This window comes from Strigops habroptila, chromosome 1 (assembly GCF_004027225.2).
Source record: "Strigops habroptila isolate Jane chromosome 1, bStrHab1.2.pri, whole genome shotgun sequence".
In the NCBI taxonomy this organism is placed as follows: Eukaryota; Metazoa; Chordata; class Aves; order Psittaciformes; family Psittacidae; genus Strigops; species Strigops habroptila.
In genome coordinates this window covers 98,485,752-98,504,471 of record NC_044277.2, presented here as the reverse complement: position 1 = coordinate 98,504,471, position 18,720 = coordinate 98,485,752, and the positions used below count along the sequence as shown (strand labels likewise).

At 40.1% G+C, this 18,720-nt stretch overlaps 1 protein-coding gene across 1 annotated transcript in view; it reads right to left on the bottom strand.

Moving 5' to 3' along the window:
• Positions 1–7,094: 7,094 nt before the first annotated feature.
• MYL3 (myosin light chain 3) overlaps positions 7,095–18,720 on the bottom strand; it is a 36,743-nt gene continuing 25,117 nt past the window's right edge. Inside the window, exons 3-7 of the mRNA XM_030487440.1 lie at positions 15,773–15,922; positions 14,798–14,971; positions 12,491–12,568; positions 10,564–10,599; positions 7,095–7,570 (exon numbers count right to left, since the gene is read on the bottom strand). Coding sequence (XP_030343300.1) covers positions 10,571–10,599; positions 12,491–12,568; positions 14,798–14,971; positions 15,773–15,922 — 431 coding nt within the window. The 3' untranslated portion in view covers positions 7,095–7,570; positions 10,564–10,570. The remainder of the gene's footprint in view (positions 7,571–10,563; positions 10,600–12,490; positions 12,569–14,797; positions 14,972–15,772; positions 15,923–18,720) is intronic.

Here is an 18,720-nt window from a genome sequence, read left to right as displayed (position 1 = left end):
ATAAACCAGTCCCCAGCCACATATTTTCAGTTATTTTCTGGGATTTTACACTTCAAATCTTTGCTTTTATGGCCAATTGGGTATTGGAGCAGAATTTGGCATCTTGATGCTGTTTCTGTATTATTTATTAATGTTCATCTGATTACATTTTTTTTTTGAATGCTTGTGTACATAAAAACAAGGTCTGGACAGTACTCAGTATTTCTTAAGTATTCACCCTGGCTCTGAAACAGACTCCAGCTTTGACCTTTGAAAGAATCACTTTAATCCATCACCCCTGTTCTAAATAGCAGCAATGGGAAGCTGGCTCCAATGTGTATGTCAGTGCCCTATAGCAGATGCTCCTAGGCTCCCAAACTCATTTATCAGAAGCAATATATCATTAGCTATGGACAAAAAAATCTCTTTTAACAGAAACAGTCTATTTCTTTAGGGTGAGGAGAACTTCAGCATGGTCTCAGGTGTTCTATGATTCCCTGAACAGACACAGCTGTGAGGCCAACTATTCTTTTCCTAGGACGCCACCTCAGCTGAAGAAAGAGGGACGGGCTATGAGTTCATAACATGTGTGTCACACTAGTATCAGTATTTATTAATACTGGTCCTATCTGATACTACATGCTCTTAAGACTGCTGTGCTGCAGAGGTATCATTACATACATGTTGCTGCTCTACCTGTGCAGCTTTATTGGCACTGCTGTGAATAAAGTCCTGTTACTGCATTTGTAAAGGTAACTAAAAGCACCTGGACACGATGCCAGATGCATCATCCACTCTGTACACATGACCAAAGATCTTACCATTTCCTAAATACACTATTTTGATACTTAATCTAGATACCATTCAAGTCTGAAATGTTGCATCTCTCAGTTAAAACAGGCTTATAATAGGGGATCATTGATCAGGCAGCTTCACCACTGTGCCAAGACTATACCAATGAAAAATAAGTAGTCTTGCCTGTGTAATTATCCTTACAGCTTCTGCTGGCAGAGCTGCACCAGACAACACTCACACCTTTTCATGTTACTGAAGAACATATATAAAGGGAGAAACAACCATAAACATAGTTCAAGTCATGGTTTCAATCAGTTCCCTTTAGCCCAGTGGTTGTGCTCATTCTGAAGGGTAAAATTTTGCATTTATATCACCTACAGCAAGTGTGAAAACTAATCCCACCACTGTCTGCAGGGTACACAGAAGCAACAGGCTCTGGTCCCTAAGGGATAGTATGCCCTAAGGGATGGCAGCAGAGAGCTTAGGAGCAGAGCAGATGTCCTCTGGGAATGCCTCTAAACAGGGATTTTGGGCATGTGTTTGGAGATCATGCTGTTTCCAGCCTTTTGTGGTGACATTTCTTTGGGTGATGAAATGTTGGTGCAACCAACATGCCTGCACTTTGCTGCTAAGCAGAACGTGACAATGTGAGTCAGCTGTAATGAGAATGCAGAAGAGGTGCAAAGAAAAGTGTCAGAAAGAAAAACTCCAGCTTATGGGGATGTTAATAACTTTTCCCAGACTAGAATTCACCCCCACTCCCCAAAACAGCAATGTGAAATTATTCTGCTGTATTTCATTTACAATCTGGCCCCAGAAAGTCATGGAAATTCGGGTTCTACTTTGAAGAATTTTTCTCTTTCATTTTTCATCCCATTTCTGCACACCTTATTGTTGTTTAAAATGGTATTTTTCTGTCACTTGCTCACTTTTCTGTTCGATGGTATCATGAATCACTGGGCACACATCATAAATATTCATTTTGATGAAAACAATGGTTTCGAAAGAAGCTAGACTGTTGGCACAGTGAAGCAATTGTCTGGTGTTTTGATCAAGCACAGCGTGCTCCCAGCCAATAGGTGTAATCCTTGAACAGTGATTATTAGAGATTTATAAATTAATAGCATTTAATGATGAATAATAGTTATTAATAGTGCCTCTGTTCATTCTGTGCTTTGCTCATCCTGCTTGTGATACTGGGATGTATTAATGAAATATTTTGTATTTGCTAGCTGCCTCCCAGATGCACGCATCAGCCTTCTCTTTCCACTTTTTTTTTTTTTTTTTTAAATGTATGAAACTCCATTTCCTGGGCAGTAAAAGAAGGTCCCTCATGGGCCGTTGTGGAATTTTGCATTGCTGAATCAGAGAAAAGAAATGACTCTTCTAAAATGACTTGACAGATGCAGAGTTATCTGCAGTCCACTGCTGCGGTGTTTCTGCTGCCTCATGTCCTTCCACTTCAATCTGCTGCCTTTGGTGCCTGTGTCAGTGTGTGTCCCCCAAATGACACAACCTGAAGGAAATTTTTGGGACTTCCATAGTCCAACACTATGATTGCTTCAGTAATTCAGATACATGAAGATATGTTTGCCTGCGCATGGTTTATTAATATAGTATCACTACTGCTGATGCTTCAGAAATACTAGAAAAAAAAACTAGAAACTTCATTCCAGAAATGTTAAACTACATCTTGAGAGGTTCGGTGTGAGTCTGTGTTACCTATGTGTCTGTGTGCTTATTCTTATGCACCCATTGATTCTTCCTGGTAAGAACAGAAGCACATGTTCAAATGCTAGTGCTGTCCCAAATGACACACAGTTGCTTCAATTTGGTATAGGTCTACCTGCACACATATATATTTTTTTTCTTCATTTCTTCTGTCTTCTTTCTTTGGCATGCATCATAACTCTCTTGTGACACTTTTATTACAGGAAAATGAAGGAATTCGCAGAACAGCTAGTTCAGAAACACAGGCACTTTTGGATTTACAAATGAAAACATTCATTTTGCTGTTCTGCTAGGCTTTTGACATATTTCAACAACTTCACCAGGTAAATGGGAGAAGAAAGATAGACGGACACAGGCTACTTAAGGAACTTTGGGGAATCCAAAGAATTTCTATGTTAAATAACACTGGGAAAAAATAACTATGCTGAATCACAAGGTGTTTAGTGAATTCATAGCTCACATTGATAACATTGTGCAGTGTGGTTACATCTCTGCATTAGCACTCATGTATGAATTTAAGATCAGTATCATATAATCAGATATTAATTCTAGTAGTAAACATGAACTCACAGATATTTTCACATCATTACTCCTCCAAAAACACTGCTGTTACAATCAGATAGGACACTTTTTTATCTTGGTGCTCCTTTATCTTGGAGTGGGGGGGAAGCGGTGAAGTAGCATGCAGGCAAGGTCTGTGAAGTGTCAGTCTCTGAGCAAATTACAAGGCGAATAAGATTAACCTCATTTTAAACAGGACTTGCAGATGATGTGCATATTTCTGAGCAACAGCTAGAGCACAGTGCAACAGCCTAGAGCTTTGCAAATGACAAAGTTTTCTATCTTTTGGTGATAGAAAAGGCACGCCACTGCTTAGGCCACTGAATTGAGCTTAAATAACCTATTACTGAAGCAGTTGTTTAAGGTCATTTTATTCTCAGTGTAGGGAAAAACAGTGTTTCTAAGGGGCAATTAATCTCATCATAACAGCTAAAGCTATAAAAAAATCAAATGGGTCAGATAAGAAAAATGAATCCTGAAACCAGTTCTGGGAAAAACTGCAGATTCTGTAGGGAGTGGCATGTAGAGGATATTCATGCTTAAGATCAGGTATAATTTTGACAACAGGTTTGGCTGAAAAAAAATAATTCTTTTCATAGAGGAAAATGTTGGTAACATAAATATGTTTTGTTTCAAAATTATGCAGGATCTATTTTGATTTTTCACTCCAAAGCAGTAATTAATTAGTTGAGGTTAAGAAACAGCTTTTAGAGTAATGAATAAATAAAAAAATGAGCTGAAACATATCACTAGGGGACAAAATATTTTTAATTGACCTCCAGGTTAAATTATTGATGTACTTGCTTGTTTATTTGATTGTGGGCATCACTGAAAAAATATTAAACTACTCACTTTCCTTTTGGCTTCCGGATCAAAAAAATCCATGCTTCACCCCCTGCTCTAGTCCAGACTTGGATGGGTTTAAGGAGAGGGTAACGAAATGCCAGCCAATGCCCTTGCTCCATCTGAAACCCCTTCTGCATGGCTGGGTGTTGCAATGCAAGTTACTGCTGGAATGTACTATGTAATTCTGGCAAGAAGTCAATAGGCTCAGACTCCTCAAGTAACCGAAACATGGTACTAAGAAATGAGTGGAGGAGGCAGCAGCCCAGACAGCCAGTCCATTAGCAGCTTAACCACAGCAGATGTAAAGTCACCAACAAAAGTCTCTACGGATTCTCCCAAAGAGCCAGATGCTAGTGCTATAAAAAGATCTTCTAGAAACTTGGCATGCTTCCTGCCCACATTTTTTTTTTAAACACACATTCTCTAGATAGGAGATTGATTTTTTTTCTTTTTCTTATTATTTTTTTATTATTATTTGGGGCTAGAGGTAAGTGGGTGGAGGAGGGGAAGGGAAGGAGGAAATATTGCATATTTATTCCAGTTTTCTTGTGAGTGAATCTTGCGGTTATGACAACAAAATTCAAGGATAGCATGTCCCGAGACATGGAAAGCAATAGGCACAATTCCAGCCTTCTCCCTCACACAGTTTTTCTTATGCACCTCGGACTGACTGCAGATCCTTCCTCAAAGAGCTCTGTCAATGTACTTGGGTGAAACACCAGCTGTTATTTTATTCTGTTCTGCTTCACTGGCCCATCTTGCCCCATGAGCCACTCTTTGGCAGTCCCCTTGCCTTGCTCGCTTGGCTGGTGCACATCAACTCAGGTGGTTGTGCTTGGCCTTTGTTGGTCTTTGCTTTTCATGTTGGTCCATCAAAGGACTTGCTTGCTTACTTGCAGCACTACCAGCCCTTCAGGTTTTGTTGAAATAGCTGTGAGCCCCGTGTAAGTCACAGTTGCTGGGTTCATGTGATAATGGTGTTTCAACTGTGTTTTTAGTAACGGCAACAACAAAACCAGTAGCAAAACCAGTAATCTGCATGGTACAGATACCATCTGTGCCAATAAGATAAGCACTGAAGCCTAGGACACATAGAGACACCAACTTTACAGGTATCTGCACTTAGATGAGTAAATGCCACCCACATGCCCAGGTGAAAGGTTCATCTGCATCTGTGGGTGAAAACAGGTGTTGTTTGGGAAATGGTGAAATATTCTGCAAGATTTAGATATAATACCTCAAGGTGACCACTTACTGTGATCCTGAGTAGTGTCAGAGGTGACTTTGTGTTTAGCAGTTGAGGAAGAAAGCAGCTGATGTGCATCTGGAGAGATTAGGATTTCTCCTCCACCTAACCTGCACCTAAATGTCTCTGAAAAGAAGTCAGAACAAAAATCCTGCTTTGATTTTGATGGAAATTTTGACAGGTTTGGCGCTGGAGTAGGCCATGTAGGACTCACTATGTAATGGCAATATCCAAATTTAGAGATGAGTTTTGGTGATAGAATGACAGGATGGAGGAGAAAGAGGAGGTAGTCAGATCGTACCTGCTAGCAAAGTGTTTCTGTAATGAGCCCTCACAGTGCTGCTCAGCTGTATGAGCCCTAGAGCTCAAGGATTCTTTAAACTAGAGATATCCTTGTAACAGTAGTGCAGAAGACAGGAGACATTCCCAAGTGGTTCGTTGCACCAGCAGGAAAAGGAGAAAGAACTGCATTTGCCTACTGCATCTTTGATTCAAAACAATATTAAGCTATCATTGGGGCCGAAACATCTATTTTCAAGACAGTGAAGGCAAGATGCCTATGAAATGGTGTTTGCTCCACAACAAACTAAACCCTAGGAAATCACTGGGGCCAGTGCTGAGAGTGGAAGTGGATACCCACAAGAGGAGCTCGGAGAAGGAGATGGACCACTGATGGTGACTATTTCAGAGAATCACAGCATGTTTTGGGTTGAAGGCGACCTTAAAGCTCATCCAGTTCCAACCCCCTGCCATGGGCAGGGGCACTTTCCACTAGACCAGGCTGCTCAAAGCACCACCCAACCTTGGCCACACATTGCTGGTGTCCATCTCTGGTACACTAGAGCAAACCTAGTTGCTAATCCCATGGTTTTATCAATGGCCTGTTCAATGCATGGTTCTATTTAGGACTGATGCTTCAGAGGTGTTTCATTCAAAACCAGTGATTCATTATGACTATTTTTTTGCCACTTACTTTCAGCTTTGTGTACAGTTAACCCAGGCTGGATACAAAACATTCTGGTCATTATTAGCATCTTTCTAATTCTCCCTTTGCGCTAGCTTTTTTAATTGCCTTTAGCATTTTATTATTATTGCCATCAGCTTAATACTTCATTTAGCTCTCTAACTGCTGATTTTTTATTGTGGCTATTCAATGCTACATGTTGTTACAGTGCATATATTCATGTAATTTGATAGTTTGTGTTCTCTCGTTCATAGCATTCTTCTCTGTGGGGATGACCTATTCACTCATTGCTATGCAGTTTGTATCCTGGTATTCCAATGTTCCACTGATTATCTTTTCTCCACAAAGTTTCCAAGTTGTCTGTTTTAACAATACCTCTTGCCGATGTTACATATTCAGATTTTTTGATATTTCCTAGCAAACTGTACCTGCCTCTAGCTTCTCCTTTTTCCACCCCCAAAAGATACATATTTTTCATTATTTTTACTTTTAAATTTATTATTCCCCAGAAAATGAGCCAACTTAATTTGTGTGCTTTTTCACGCTTCTCAACTTTCCTTTTCCTCTGCTGATGTTTTTCCCAACAGCATTTATTTCCCATTTCCCCTTCCCTCACAAAGACACAGGAACAATGATGAAACCAGGTGACGAATCCCGTTTTACTGCAAAAGCTATAGGACCAAGATACGTATATTAAAACAATTTCCAGACTTTTTACTTGTTTCATAGGTCAGACTGTTGGAATGGGAAGTAATCCTTGTGGAGAAGAGATGCGTTTTAGGAAACATGATGCACACTTCTGTTTTGCTGTGGGTTTTTTTCTTTGACATTTTATATATTAAAAGTGGTATCTTCCAAAGGTGAGAAACATGTGAACAAGGTTGTATTCATTGCTGATTGCTGGGAATTTTACTTTTACTGTTATCCTAAAGTCTAAGAGATTCCTTGTATACATGAGATTTATACAACTGGTTTAGTTTCTTTTCTCCTTTACTCTCTTTCAGCTTTTTTTTTTTTTTTTACAAATACAAGACAAAGATAAAAGTCCCTTTATTTTTGAAGGAATATGGGAGGGATATGGCTAAATGACAAACTAATTTTTTTATTTATTTAGTCAGGAAAAAAATTACTCCCTTTTTCTCCTCTCTCTTAAGAATTTTCTATTGCTGTTAATCTTTCTTCTATATCAGAAATAAATTACAATGCTCAGGTATTCAGAGTTCAAATTCCAGTCTCTTCAGTTTCCTAAGGGTATTGAATCTCCACAGAGGCAACCCTTTTCCCATGAAGAAACAAGATAAAGCAAACAAAAAAACATTTATCCAAATAACTTTAGGGACAGCATATTTTGTAGCTCTGTAATGAGAATCCAGACTGAAAAATGAGAAGACATTCCATTACATTGAAATCCAAGGCCAGCATCTGGGGTTCTCAGCTCCTATCTTGTCCTAAAAATAAAGTTATTTTTAAGCATTAGAGGAAGAAAGAAGAAACAAACAATGCCACCAGGAATCAGCCTCTGCCATCCTCATGCATTTGTACTCAGCTTATTGGCAGCAAGGCCTGCAGCTGAGTATCTCTGCACTATGTAGCTGTCAACTGACATCAAAGAGCAATCACACAATGTGACAAAATATCCTTAGTCAGTCTCAGCACCAGAATCTTACACTTAATGTGTAAATGACAGACAAAACATGGGAAGCAGTGATCTGGAGAGGCAGTATAGCTATGTCAGGGTAAAGAATCATCTTCCCAGAAAAACCATTGAGTTTCTTAGCCATTAGACAGTTTCTCCCACTTCTGTTATCCCTCTATTATCTGTAGTCAGTCTCGCATCAGCAACATTTGCTCAGCGTTTAGATTTCAGGCAGGATTCAGTTGCCGAACCATAAGCCTCTGATGCAATTTGAGAGCCCCAAGGTGTGCTGAGCATTCCCATATAGATAGTAAATACGACATAATGTTCATGAGAGATTTTTCCTTCTTAACATTGGCGTCTGGACTCATTGTATCCATGTCTCTTCTTTGGATGAGGTGAATCACTCTGAATGCTCCATCTAATTGGACGTCCTTTAAGTACGGAAACAGAGATGCCCTGCTTTCATGTAGATAGATGTGTACTTGTAGACATGTTAATCTGATGGGAGCCAAGAAAGACTGTGATGTCAGCCAGTCAAATACTGATGGAATATTCTAGGATTTCACCTACACTCACACAAGTTCAAGCCACGGGACTCAATTCACTTCCCCACACCTCAGCACTTAAAGACGCCTGAGATGTACTAGAGTACTCTGCCTGGCTGCCAGCTGCCAGAAAACACTAGTCTGCCATGGGTTCTGCATCCCATCTGTGAGGCCATGGATATATGAGGCATCTGGGGCATCTCACACAAACCATGAACCTACATATGGGACCCCAAATTGACCCTCTGTGTATAGTCCACAGTATAACAGTATGGATTGTCCCTCCAGCGGTACTACTCTACTACTTGAGATTTATATGTTTAAAGGTAAATTAGGTAGTTTTGTAACACAAGGTTTGTATTAAGGAAGTATCTGAACAACTCTGACAATATCCAGCTAGCTCCCAGAGATTCTCTTTTCCAACATTTTGGGCTATTTGATCCCATTAATGGATATGCACCCAAGAGACAGGCCATGAGATAAGCTTGATTCTGCTCATCACACATTCAGTCACATAGCAGGGGGACAGTTGTGTGCATTGCCGTCATAAAGGGTCCATGTAGTCCACTGCACATATCCCACAGCCCTGTGTCACACTGCAGTGGTCATTGGACCACAAATAGGGTAGAATGCTTTTTAGCTATGTGAGAAAGCTTAATATGTTCTGCTGCCCATGTCTTTCCTGCTGAATAGTGTAAGTAGTAGATGTGTAGCCAATCTGGGAGTGTTTTCTACATCAATGTCTACTGTGAAGGAAGACTAGTTGGCTATAATCCTGCAGAACACTTGACCTGGGAGGTCTACAAAAAACAGTGGAAAAGTCACTAATTGAAAATGTAATTGATTACTCTCTGTTAGAACTAGTACATAGCACCTGGGGACAAGCCAGTGGAGAAGCTGTATATATGAAAAGTCAATACAGAGTTGTCACAATAATTATGCTTAGAAATTAAAAATAAAAGGAAAGGCACAATTCAGTTCTTACATTGGGATACAGCTCTAGCTTTCCTTGAGCATATGGGAATGGCCAAGAAACATGAGCCACTACTTTATTTTTGGACTCAGATCCAGATTCCCACTGAGTTCAAATTCAGTGTTTTGGGATTTGTTTGTTATATGCTCTATGGCAAAGGGCCATCACCCTTTCAAGGGTAAAGACTTAATTTGTCTTTCGCTAAACATGCCAACAGCAACATAGCAGGGAGTGGAAGATGCCACTATCGAATGACGCCCATCATGGCTCATTGGCAAATCAGTGGCACACTGGTTCTCTGTGTGTCAGGAGCTCTCAGCTCCCTTTAGAAAGCATTATAATCAAAGACACTCTTCCTGCCCCATCTGCTGCAGCTCCCAGCTCTTCAGTTTACCATTGCTCACTTGTCTTCTTTGGTGGCCGATGTTGCTTCAGGTGACAAGGGCTTTTGGTATCACAATGAGAATTTTCAATGGCAGCGGGTTTAGGACAGGATTAAAGATTAAAAACATCTCTAAACAACAAATAAGGATCATGCTAGCTGTGGGATTAACCACTGTGGCTGTGGGCCAGTCCAGATCTTCGGAATGGAAAACTGGGAGACAGTGTTGGAAAATTGAGTGTATGTTCAGAGAAAATAAATGCCTTTAAGAAAGAAAACTGGTCAATAATAAGAAAAGAAACTCATATTTTTTAGCCAGTTCACATTTTGTTCCGTTATGTCTGGGAACAAAAGTCCCCAAAACCTGGATGTCATGTCTTTTCTTGGAAAACCAACCAATTTGCCAGGAGACATTGGGAGTCAGGCTTCTGGAAGGCTGACAATAATACTCCTAGGGTAGGTTCAATGACATAAGCATGCATTACTCCTTATCTGTTTTTCCTCGTATTTTTTGCCCACTCATTCTCCAGTTAGCTCAGTTCTACCTCTTTGCCTTTCTAGAAGTGTAAGAGCAGGGATATGTGAGTGGATATGAAAAATATGCATCCTTTGAAGTTTCCAGTCAACAATAAAGAAATGAGCAATTTGTTCTTTGGAAATCAAATCCTTGTAAGATATATTATATTATAAACTTCTAAAATAAAGGCATCCAGATTTACCAGACAATTGCAGAAAGGTCACCGATTTTCTGTTCATTTGGTAGGATGAAGATAACATTTTACTCATTCTTGTCCTACCTCCTTGTACAGCATGCTGAAAATATTCACTGTCTTTGATTAGTCATTTACACGTTCTTCAAACCCAAAATAATAGGCTATGCAAGGAGGATAGAAGAGACTCACCTGGCATTCAGTTAGCCATGATATGCTTCACAAAAGCTGGAAACAAGAAAGAGAAGGGTCATTTATCAATCCCTTTCATTGAACTCAGTAAATTATTGGGTATCTCTGGTTGTTATTTAAATTCACTCTTCTTGCTTCCTCTGATGCAATGATAACCACAGCACTTTTTAAATAAGATTCCAGATACCAGGTGCTAAATGCTTTGTAAGTCCTTGAGGTAACAAGTACGTTGAAGTGTAGCCAACAGTCTAGGTAGACAGCGGAAATGAGTGTGTGCATTAATCAATCCATAGCTTGCTTAATCCCTTACCCTTGGCTGCCATATGGAACCGGCTTTCACCTCCCATATGAAGACAGGCTGAGAAAGTTGGGGCTGTTCAGCCTGGAGAAGAGAAGGCTGAGTGGAGACCTCATAGCAGCTTCCCAGTATCTGAAGGGGGCCTCTAAGGATGCTGGGGAGGGGCTGTAGTGACAGGACAAGGGGTAATGGGTTCAAACTTAAACAGGTGAAGTTTAGGTTAGATATAAGGAAGAAGTTCTTTACAGTGAGGGCGGTGAGGCACTGGTATGGGTTGCCCGAGGAAGCTGTGAATGCTCCATCCCTGGCAATATTCAAGGCCAAGTTGGATGGAGTCTTGGGTAACATGGTTTAGTGGAAGGTGTCCCTGCCCATGGCAGGGGGATTGGAACTAGATGGTCTTAAGGTCCTTTCCAACCCTAACTGTTCTATGATTCTATGAGAAACTCTGGGTCCTCATCTTGAAAGGCTTTCAAAACTCCAGCACATTTGTACTAAGTCAGGGGGTCACTGAAGGTTCCTCTGGAGTGAACCTCCAGAATTCACAGAAGCTCACCAAGTCAGGTATTGTGACTATCTCTCTCCAGTGAACTCTGGTTTACAAAGTATTTAAAAATAAAATCAAGCTTTCGTTTCAAAAAGTTTTGGGTTCCATTTTTCCCCATTTAAAAAAGCATTAATTGTATACAACTTTGAAATTCAAAAGGAAAAGGAAAAATACATCCTGTAGTAAGGAATTTTTTTTTCTTTCACAATAATCCCCCCAGGCTATGAATTTCTCCGAATTCAGGGTAAGTTCACGAGTCATTTGAGTTGGCTAAATCTATAGATTTCTAGCCTATAAAGTACTTGTAAGAAATGTTTCCCTGAACTTAGATCACTGGTAACTGTAAATAGAAGAAGACCACCAACCCAAATATTCATAAAAAGCTCAGTGAATATGACAGATCAGCTAAATCACTAAAACAATACAATGGTCAATCACCAGTTAACCTTAAGAAGGGCTCAGCTGTATACCAAAGCGTGTGCTCATGATTCATGAATATTGTGTTTTTATAGAAAAGCCTGAAGCATGTAGGCTTGCAAGATGCAAGAGAGAACCATGGTGAAGGTACTCATGACTTTATTCTGGCTTTCTAAAATAGCAATGAAATAAAATGGAAGGTCTTTGGAAAGTCTTTTAGGATTCTTATGACACAAAAGAGGATGATAACATCTTTTGCTGAGTTTTTGAAGGAAAATGTAGCAATTTTTCTGTAAGAAAGTCTCAAAAGGGATGTGGAGTTTTTTGTTTGTTTTTTGAGAGGGCAAGGAACTGTGGAGAAGGTTAAAAAAAAATGGTTTTGGTTTTGTTTGTTGGTTTTGGTTTTGTTTTTTTTAATAAAGGGAAACAAAATAAGAATATGCAGCCCCACTTTCCAAAAGGGCCATGGCCATTCAGCTATGGAAAAAGAAGTAACCTTGAACAGACAGGGTGTACCAGCTGGCTTACAGAATCTGAATTGGCCTAAAATATGGAAAAGCACACATCCTGCTCCAGATCTTCCACAGATTTAAACTTTCTCAGCATATTTGCAGCAAAGCCTTCAAGCACATGATCACTGCCCAGTCTGAAGTGGTTATACTTACCTTCATAGTTGATACAGCCATTGGCATCTTCCTGACCAGCCATTAGCTTATCAACTTCCTCTTCAGTCAACCTCTCACCTGGTGGAAAGCAAAAAGCCTGTTCCGTACTTGGGCACTTTTTAAGAATTTATGAAACATACTTCAGAGAACCAAAGAACACAAAAGAGAGTGACAGAAAATGGAGAGATTTTCTTGTTAGTTTAATTTGTGGTGCTGACTGCTGGGAAAGCTACTTTTGTTCTTGCTAACTGAGAAAATTTGGTCTGAAACCCAGAAAGACAAAATAAATATGGAAACCCACATGCTATCATGTTTATATGCTCAGTCTTCTAAGAATAAGCTTTCTCTAAGTGCCAAACCTTGAAGGCTTTAGTCACTTTTTAACCAAGTCTTCACTAAAAAAACCTTTCAGTAAAGTCAGGATCTAGTTTGTCTCTGAGTTTGAGATTCAGAAAGATTCTAAGATCTAATTTAGGATCTCTGAATTGGATCAATGATCCATTCCATTTAGTTTCATTATCTAAATATTAGGAGCCCATTTGTCTGTAAGGCTTCATTTTAGTTAAGCAGAGATCAACCCAATCCATCCCCTTATTCTGGTATTAGGCACTAATTTTAGGATGAGATCAAATGAGTTCCAGAAAAGTGAATGAGAAATCTGAGGGTGATTTCAGCTGAAATCATAGAAATTAAAATAATAAAATGAAAAAATAAAAAATTAAAAGATAAAATAAAATAAAATAAAATAAAATGCATTGGGTGTGCCCTGCTGCTCATGTTGTTCCCCTTTTTCCATCACTGAGTTCTGGCACACAGAAATAAGTCTTCAGCTGATGTGAACCTGCGAATGTTTAACCTTTTTTTTTTTTTTATTTTTAATTAAACAGAGAAGAATGCTAATTTACAGAATATTTGGCTTTGCCTAGGATTTGGCCAGTATTTAGAAATGCCACCCAAAACAGAACCATTAATTCTTAAGACTGAAATACTTCCTAATGGTGAAAATCAGGCGTTGCCATATTACTGGAAATAGAAAAGTTTATATGTAGAAAAGTATTTCTTGCAGTCTTGCAGATCACTGCTCGGGTCGGGCTGGGTATCGGTCGGCAGGTGGTGAGCAATTGTATCCTCTCCCCTTGTTATTTCACTAATCGTTATTATCATTGGTGGTAGCAGTAGTGGTTCTGTGTTATACCTTAGTTGCGGGACTGCTCTTATCTCAACCCGTGGGAGTTACATTCTTCCCATTCTCCTCCCCATCCCTCCGGGAGCGGGGGGAGGAAGAAGGGGGGGGGGGGAAGTGAGCGAGCAGCTGTGTGGTTCTGAGTTACCGGCTGGGCTCAAACCACGACAAAAGTATTTCTTGCAGTCATGTGAAACTTGCAATACTGCCCATAGTGGTTTCTTTGTCCCAGGTAAGGTTAGACAGGGCATCAATCCTGACCCAGGAGGTTTGGGGCGGTGTCATCACTGAATTTGATCCCAAAACTGATTCGATAGCATCAGCAATAAAAAGGAAAATAGCATTGCTTTCTTTTCTTCTTCCCTATGTCATTAATAGACATTGATGTGTCACTGAATTAAAACCCCTGGGCATAAAAGGGTTGAATTGATATCCCAGGTCACAGTCCATCACCAGAATCCTCTGGTCTAAATCAAATCTTTTTTGTAAAGGCTCATCCCTTTTTTAAAAAATAGTGGACAAACACTAGCGAAAAGGCTGATCTTGAGAAATGCTTACTGGATTCAGATGACAGCACATCGGTGCCTTCTAATCTGAATTGGAAACCTGTCATTAAGTTACAGCCAAATTTTCTGTCCTGCACTCATTCTGTTGTCAGCACTTTCTGTGAAATCGGAGCTTCTGAAGTAAAAGTTTGAGAGGACAGACAAATATGGGTCCCTCCTTTAAAAACAGGGGCTTTCAGAGACACTTCTGTTAAACAGATGACTGATAAAGAAGTGCATCATCTTAAAACTTTTCTTGAAGGTGCAGAAAAATATTGAATATATGGGCATTCCAATGTTTGGATAGTTTTATGGTGATAGAAATATAATATTTATTGGAAAATAAAACAAAGGAAGGAGGGAAGCAAGCAAGCAAGCAAACAAAGGGCTTCCTTGAGCTGTAGATCAGTGATTTTTAGCTTCATTATTAAAGAACATCTTTTTAGTCTTTATACTGAGGACAACGGAATAGCTGAAATCTTGCTCAGTTGTCTCTTTCCATAAAGGTTACCCATAACAATACAAGCTATATGGGAAAGACCTCAGTGATGAAACTGCATGAAGAAAGTTTCACCTTACCCAGCGTAGCCAAAACGTGGCGGAGTTCAGCTCCCATCACTGTACCGTTTCCCTCTTTGTCAAACACACGCAGACCCTCCACGAAGTCCTCATAGGTGCCTGTGTCTTTTGTCTTAGCAATATGCTGGAGCATGGGCAAGAAGGTCTCAAAGTCAATCATCTTGGAGTTCATGTCTACAAAGTCACAGATGGAAATGAAAGTTTTGGTGAGTTCTGAGAGTGTTGAGGACTAACTATGGGGTATCTACCATGGGTAGGTGATGAGGGTAGAAGAACTGTAGCAATAAACACCACCTAAAGAGGAGAGAAGAGCATAGAAATGTATTAAGAACACATGGAAGAATGGATAATCAGAGTGGGAAAGAGGTCTGGCAAAGAGAGTAGTACCTACCTCCCACTGTTTCATTGACATATCCCAACATATCACAGTTATTGAATGAGGGCTTAATTGACAATTCTACCTCAGTTAAGGGAAAGGACAGAGAAGTAATTTAGAAAATGCTCGAACGCAGATATGGTATGAGAGATTTCCTTTGTTCTGAAGAGATATCCAGTGTACGGTCAATGTTCAATGGAGATATTACTAAAGTCATTACAGACCTTCTAATGCATATTTCTGCAGAGCAAATTGTGCCCTCATAATCAGTCTATCTCTTTTTTTTTAAGACATCTTCAAAATGTCTATGGTTTTAGTAAACACACATGAATACCCGTCATCAAAGCAATTTTAAAAGGCAAAAACCCTTCATTGTAAAACACATTGACACACAGGACCATTAACTCATTCTTCTAAATTTGAGGCAATATTAACTGCAAGATCACTTTTCCTCGTTTACTTTTCTGCTAGTGATTTGCAGAGGGTGTTCCAAATCCTTTGTTATTTCACAATCATTCCATCAGGAAATAGATATCTCATCTGCTTCACAAAATTCTTGGAGTGATCTTTTTGAAACAAACACAGAGGAGGACACCAACCTTCTGGTTTGGGCCTGCCAAGCACTTTCAAGACCTCAGCCTGGGTGGGATTCTGCCCCAAAGCTCTCAAGACATCTCCGCATTGTGCGTATGTGATTTTCATCTCAGATTTAGGAGTCCGGTCAAAGAGTGAGAATGCTTCCTTAAATTCTGGAAGACAAAAAGATAAAAACAAATGCATGCCATGTTCCCACAGATAAAGTCAAAGGGGGCCTGTACCTTCCCCCTAGCTAACTCTGTCTGACTGTTTTATTTTGCAGTTTGGGAAGAAGTTTGATGAGCTTTGTTGCTGCTGTTATCTGCAATGTTTGTGTTCCTCCTCCCCTGCATTTTCAGGTTCAAACAGGGAATGGAATCAGAGAGGTCAAATGCTCTTCGTATGGTATTTCCATCTCAGCTAACATCAAGAAGTGCAGAAAACCTTACAGAAATGGTTGGCCTTGAGAGCTTCCCAGCTCATCAGAAGCAGTCAGGATGGCACAGAATTCAATAGCAGTTCTGCTCATTAGCTAACTGGATTTTTTATTCAGCCTTATACACTTAGAAAGCACTGGCACAGCCTATTGAGATAATGGAGTATCTCTCAACAGGTAACAAGATATGCCATGATAACCTACTGGAATTATCACACAAGAAACAGTTGGGCAAGGGTGGCGGTATATAGAAAGCCTGGATTCCAAAGGCACACTTGTTGCTCAGGTTCACCTCTCACTGCTGGAGTTGCAGATGCTTTGCAGAGACCAAGGAGCATCTCAGGGTGCAAGCAACAGTAATATGCTGTTATCCTTCACTGAACACACTGAATAGTGCACGGTCTATAGGTAATCATAACTATCCCTTTGACTTTAAAGCTGTGAATCTCTGAATCTGCCCTCTTTTCCTGTCCTCTTCTGTGTGTGTTTCCCTCCCACTCTCCAAATGCAGTGAGGCTTTTTTTTTCCCTAGGTCCTGACATTCAACCATTCAGCCATGTGTTCTGCATGTCAGATTTTCTCCATCTCTCCCTTCTCAATTCCTTCTCCTCCTCATTATTCCACCTCTCTCTTTTTTCTTTATTCTTCTTTGCTGATTTCTCTCTCCTTCCTTCTTCTAGTGTTGTTGGGTTTGCCTCCCCTTCTTTCTCCCTCCCTTTTCATTTTTATCATTCCACTCTTATCTTACTCATTCATTTCTTCATCCAACACTTTCAAACAATGATGCCTTTTCTCATTTTGGACTAATCAATGCTCACCTTGTGTTCTTCTTTTAAATCTTCCTTTTTGCTCTCTCTTTCTCTTTCCCTGCCTCTCTTTCTCCTGGATCTTTGCCTTCTTGGCACCAGCCGGAGCCCAGGTCCCATTGGCAGCCCTCATTCCAGCAGAGGGCAACAGTGGATTTTCATGGGCTCCTTGCTGACAGTGGAAGGGGGCAGAGACCCACCCCCAGCTCTGTCCTTTCCTGGGGTTCTCAGCAGTTGAGATGGATGAGAAATGCAGCTACCTCCCTGAGCTACTCACCTGCCTGCCACTTACCTATTCCCTGAGACCAATTGCCTGAGCACCCTCTGCACCACCTCCTGAAGGTTCTCAATTCATTGTAGTTACTGACAGCTCGCATTTCTCCTTTTTTTTTTTTTTCTTTTTTCTTTTAAAATCGGATGTAACCACCTCCCACCAGAGCATTGGCCTGTGTGTTTGGACACCCCATTTTGTCAATATACAAAAGCAGCCTATTTTTTTATTATTATTATTTGCATTTGAATTTGCTGACTTAATTCAAGTTTCCATCAAAGCAATGAAACCAGCATGACTATGGTCTCCTTTGACCTTCTGCTAGCCACTAAGCCACTGGCAGGAGCAGTGTATATTTTCATATGCCTAATTGCTACCTATCTTCTCATCTTGAATAGTTCATATTCTTTATTTTTCAGTAATTTAAGGGGCTGAAGAGGCCAGAAATCCAGTTTCATAAATACACGTTGCCACAACCAATAAATTTCACTGGCAGCTGAGACAGAAGGATGTATAAAGACGGGTGTGCTACTCATGGCTTTACCCACAGACCATTCTTCTTCTGAGAGTAACATGCTGGGGGCTAACATAAAAATGAACCCTTGCAGGAAAGTAAGTCTGATGCAACAAAGTCTTTTTCTCAGCAAAAGGAATAGGTTCTAAGTACCCTAGAAGATAGGGGTGGAAAACACCTTGAGATGCTTCATTGTCTGTTTCTTCTCCACCACCTCAGTTCAGAATGAACTGCCAGAAAACCAGTTGAGTCAGTTGTGACAGACTGACAGTCAGTAATACCTATCACATAGGATGGACTGCTTACTTATTTCATCTCACTGAGGCACCTAGGTCCTCATCTGGTCAACAGTGAGAGAAAGAGGTGATTATTATACATTAGAGGTTTATATTTAAAACTCCCCACTTATAAAGGTATGAGAGGTGACCTTGATCTCCTGGCAACTTCATGAAAGAGGAAATTTGACAAAATGAACAGTGCAATGCAGAGCAGAAAATGAACACAAAAAACCACAAGTGCAACCAAAACCCAGAAGAATGGGAAGAAGAAAACAGATAAAAAAGACATATTCCAGACCTCTTGCAAGACCCAGCTCTCAAGTGATTTCAACAGCCAGTATTGCAGCTATAAATCGTGGCAAGTGGTGCTTGCTTTCTAACCTGTGTTTTTAACACAAAATAAAACAGTCTCAAGCACTGGAATACTGATTATTCACTTTCTTAAACCAGTGGCACACTTCTTGGCAAGGTTTTGACTTCTGCAAACTGGTGCAGAGGACTGAGTGTGCCAGGAACAATCCAGGAACAACTGTGGATTGTGCTGTAGATATAATTCTACAGCTGAAGCACCTAAGCTCTTCCAAAGAGTAAATATCTATCTAGTAACTATCAATCTGTCTGCCTACTCATCTGTGAACCTAAGAACCCTCTACCTTCTAAAGGTAA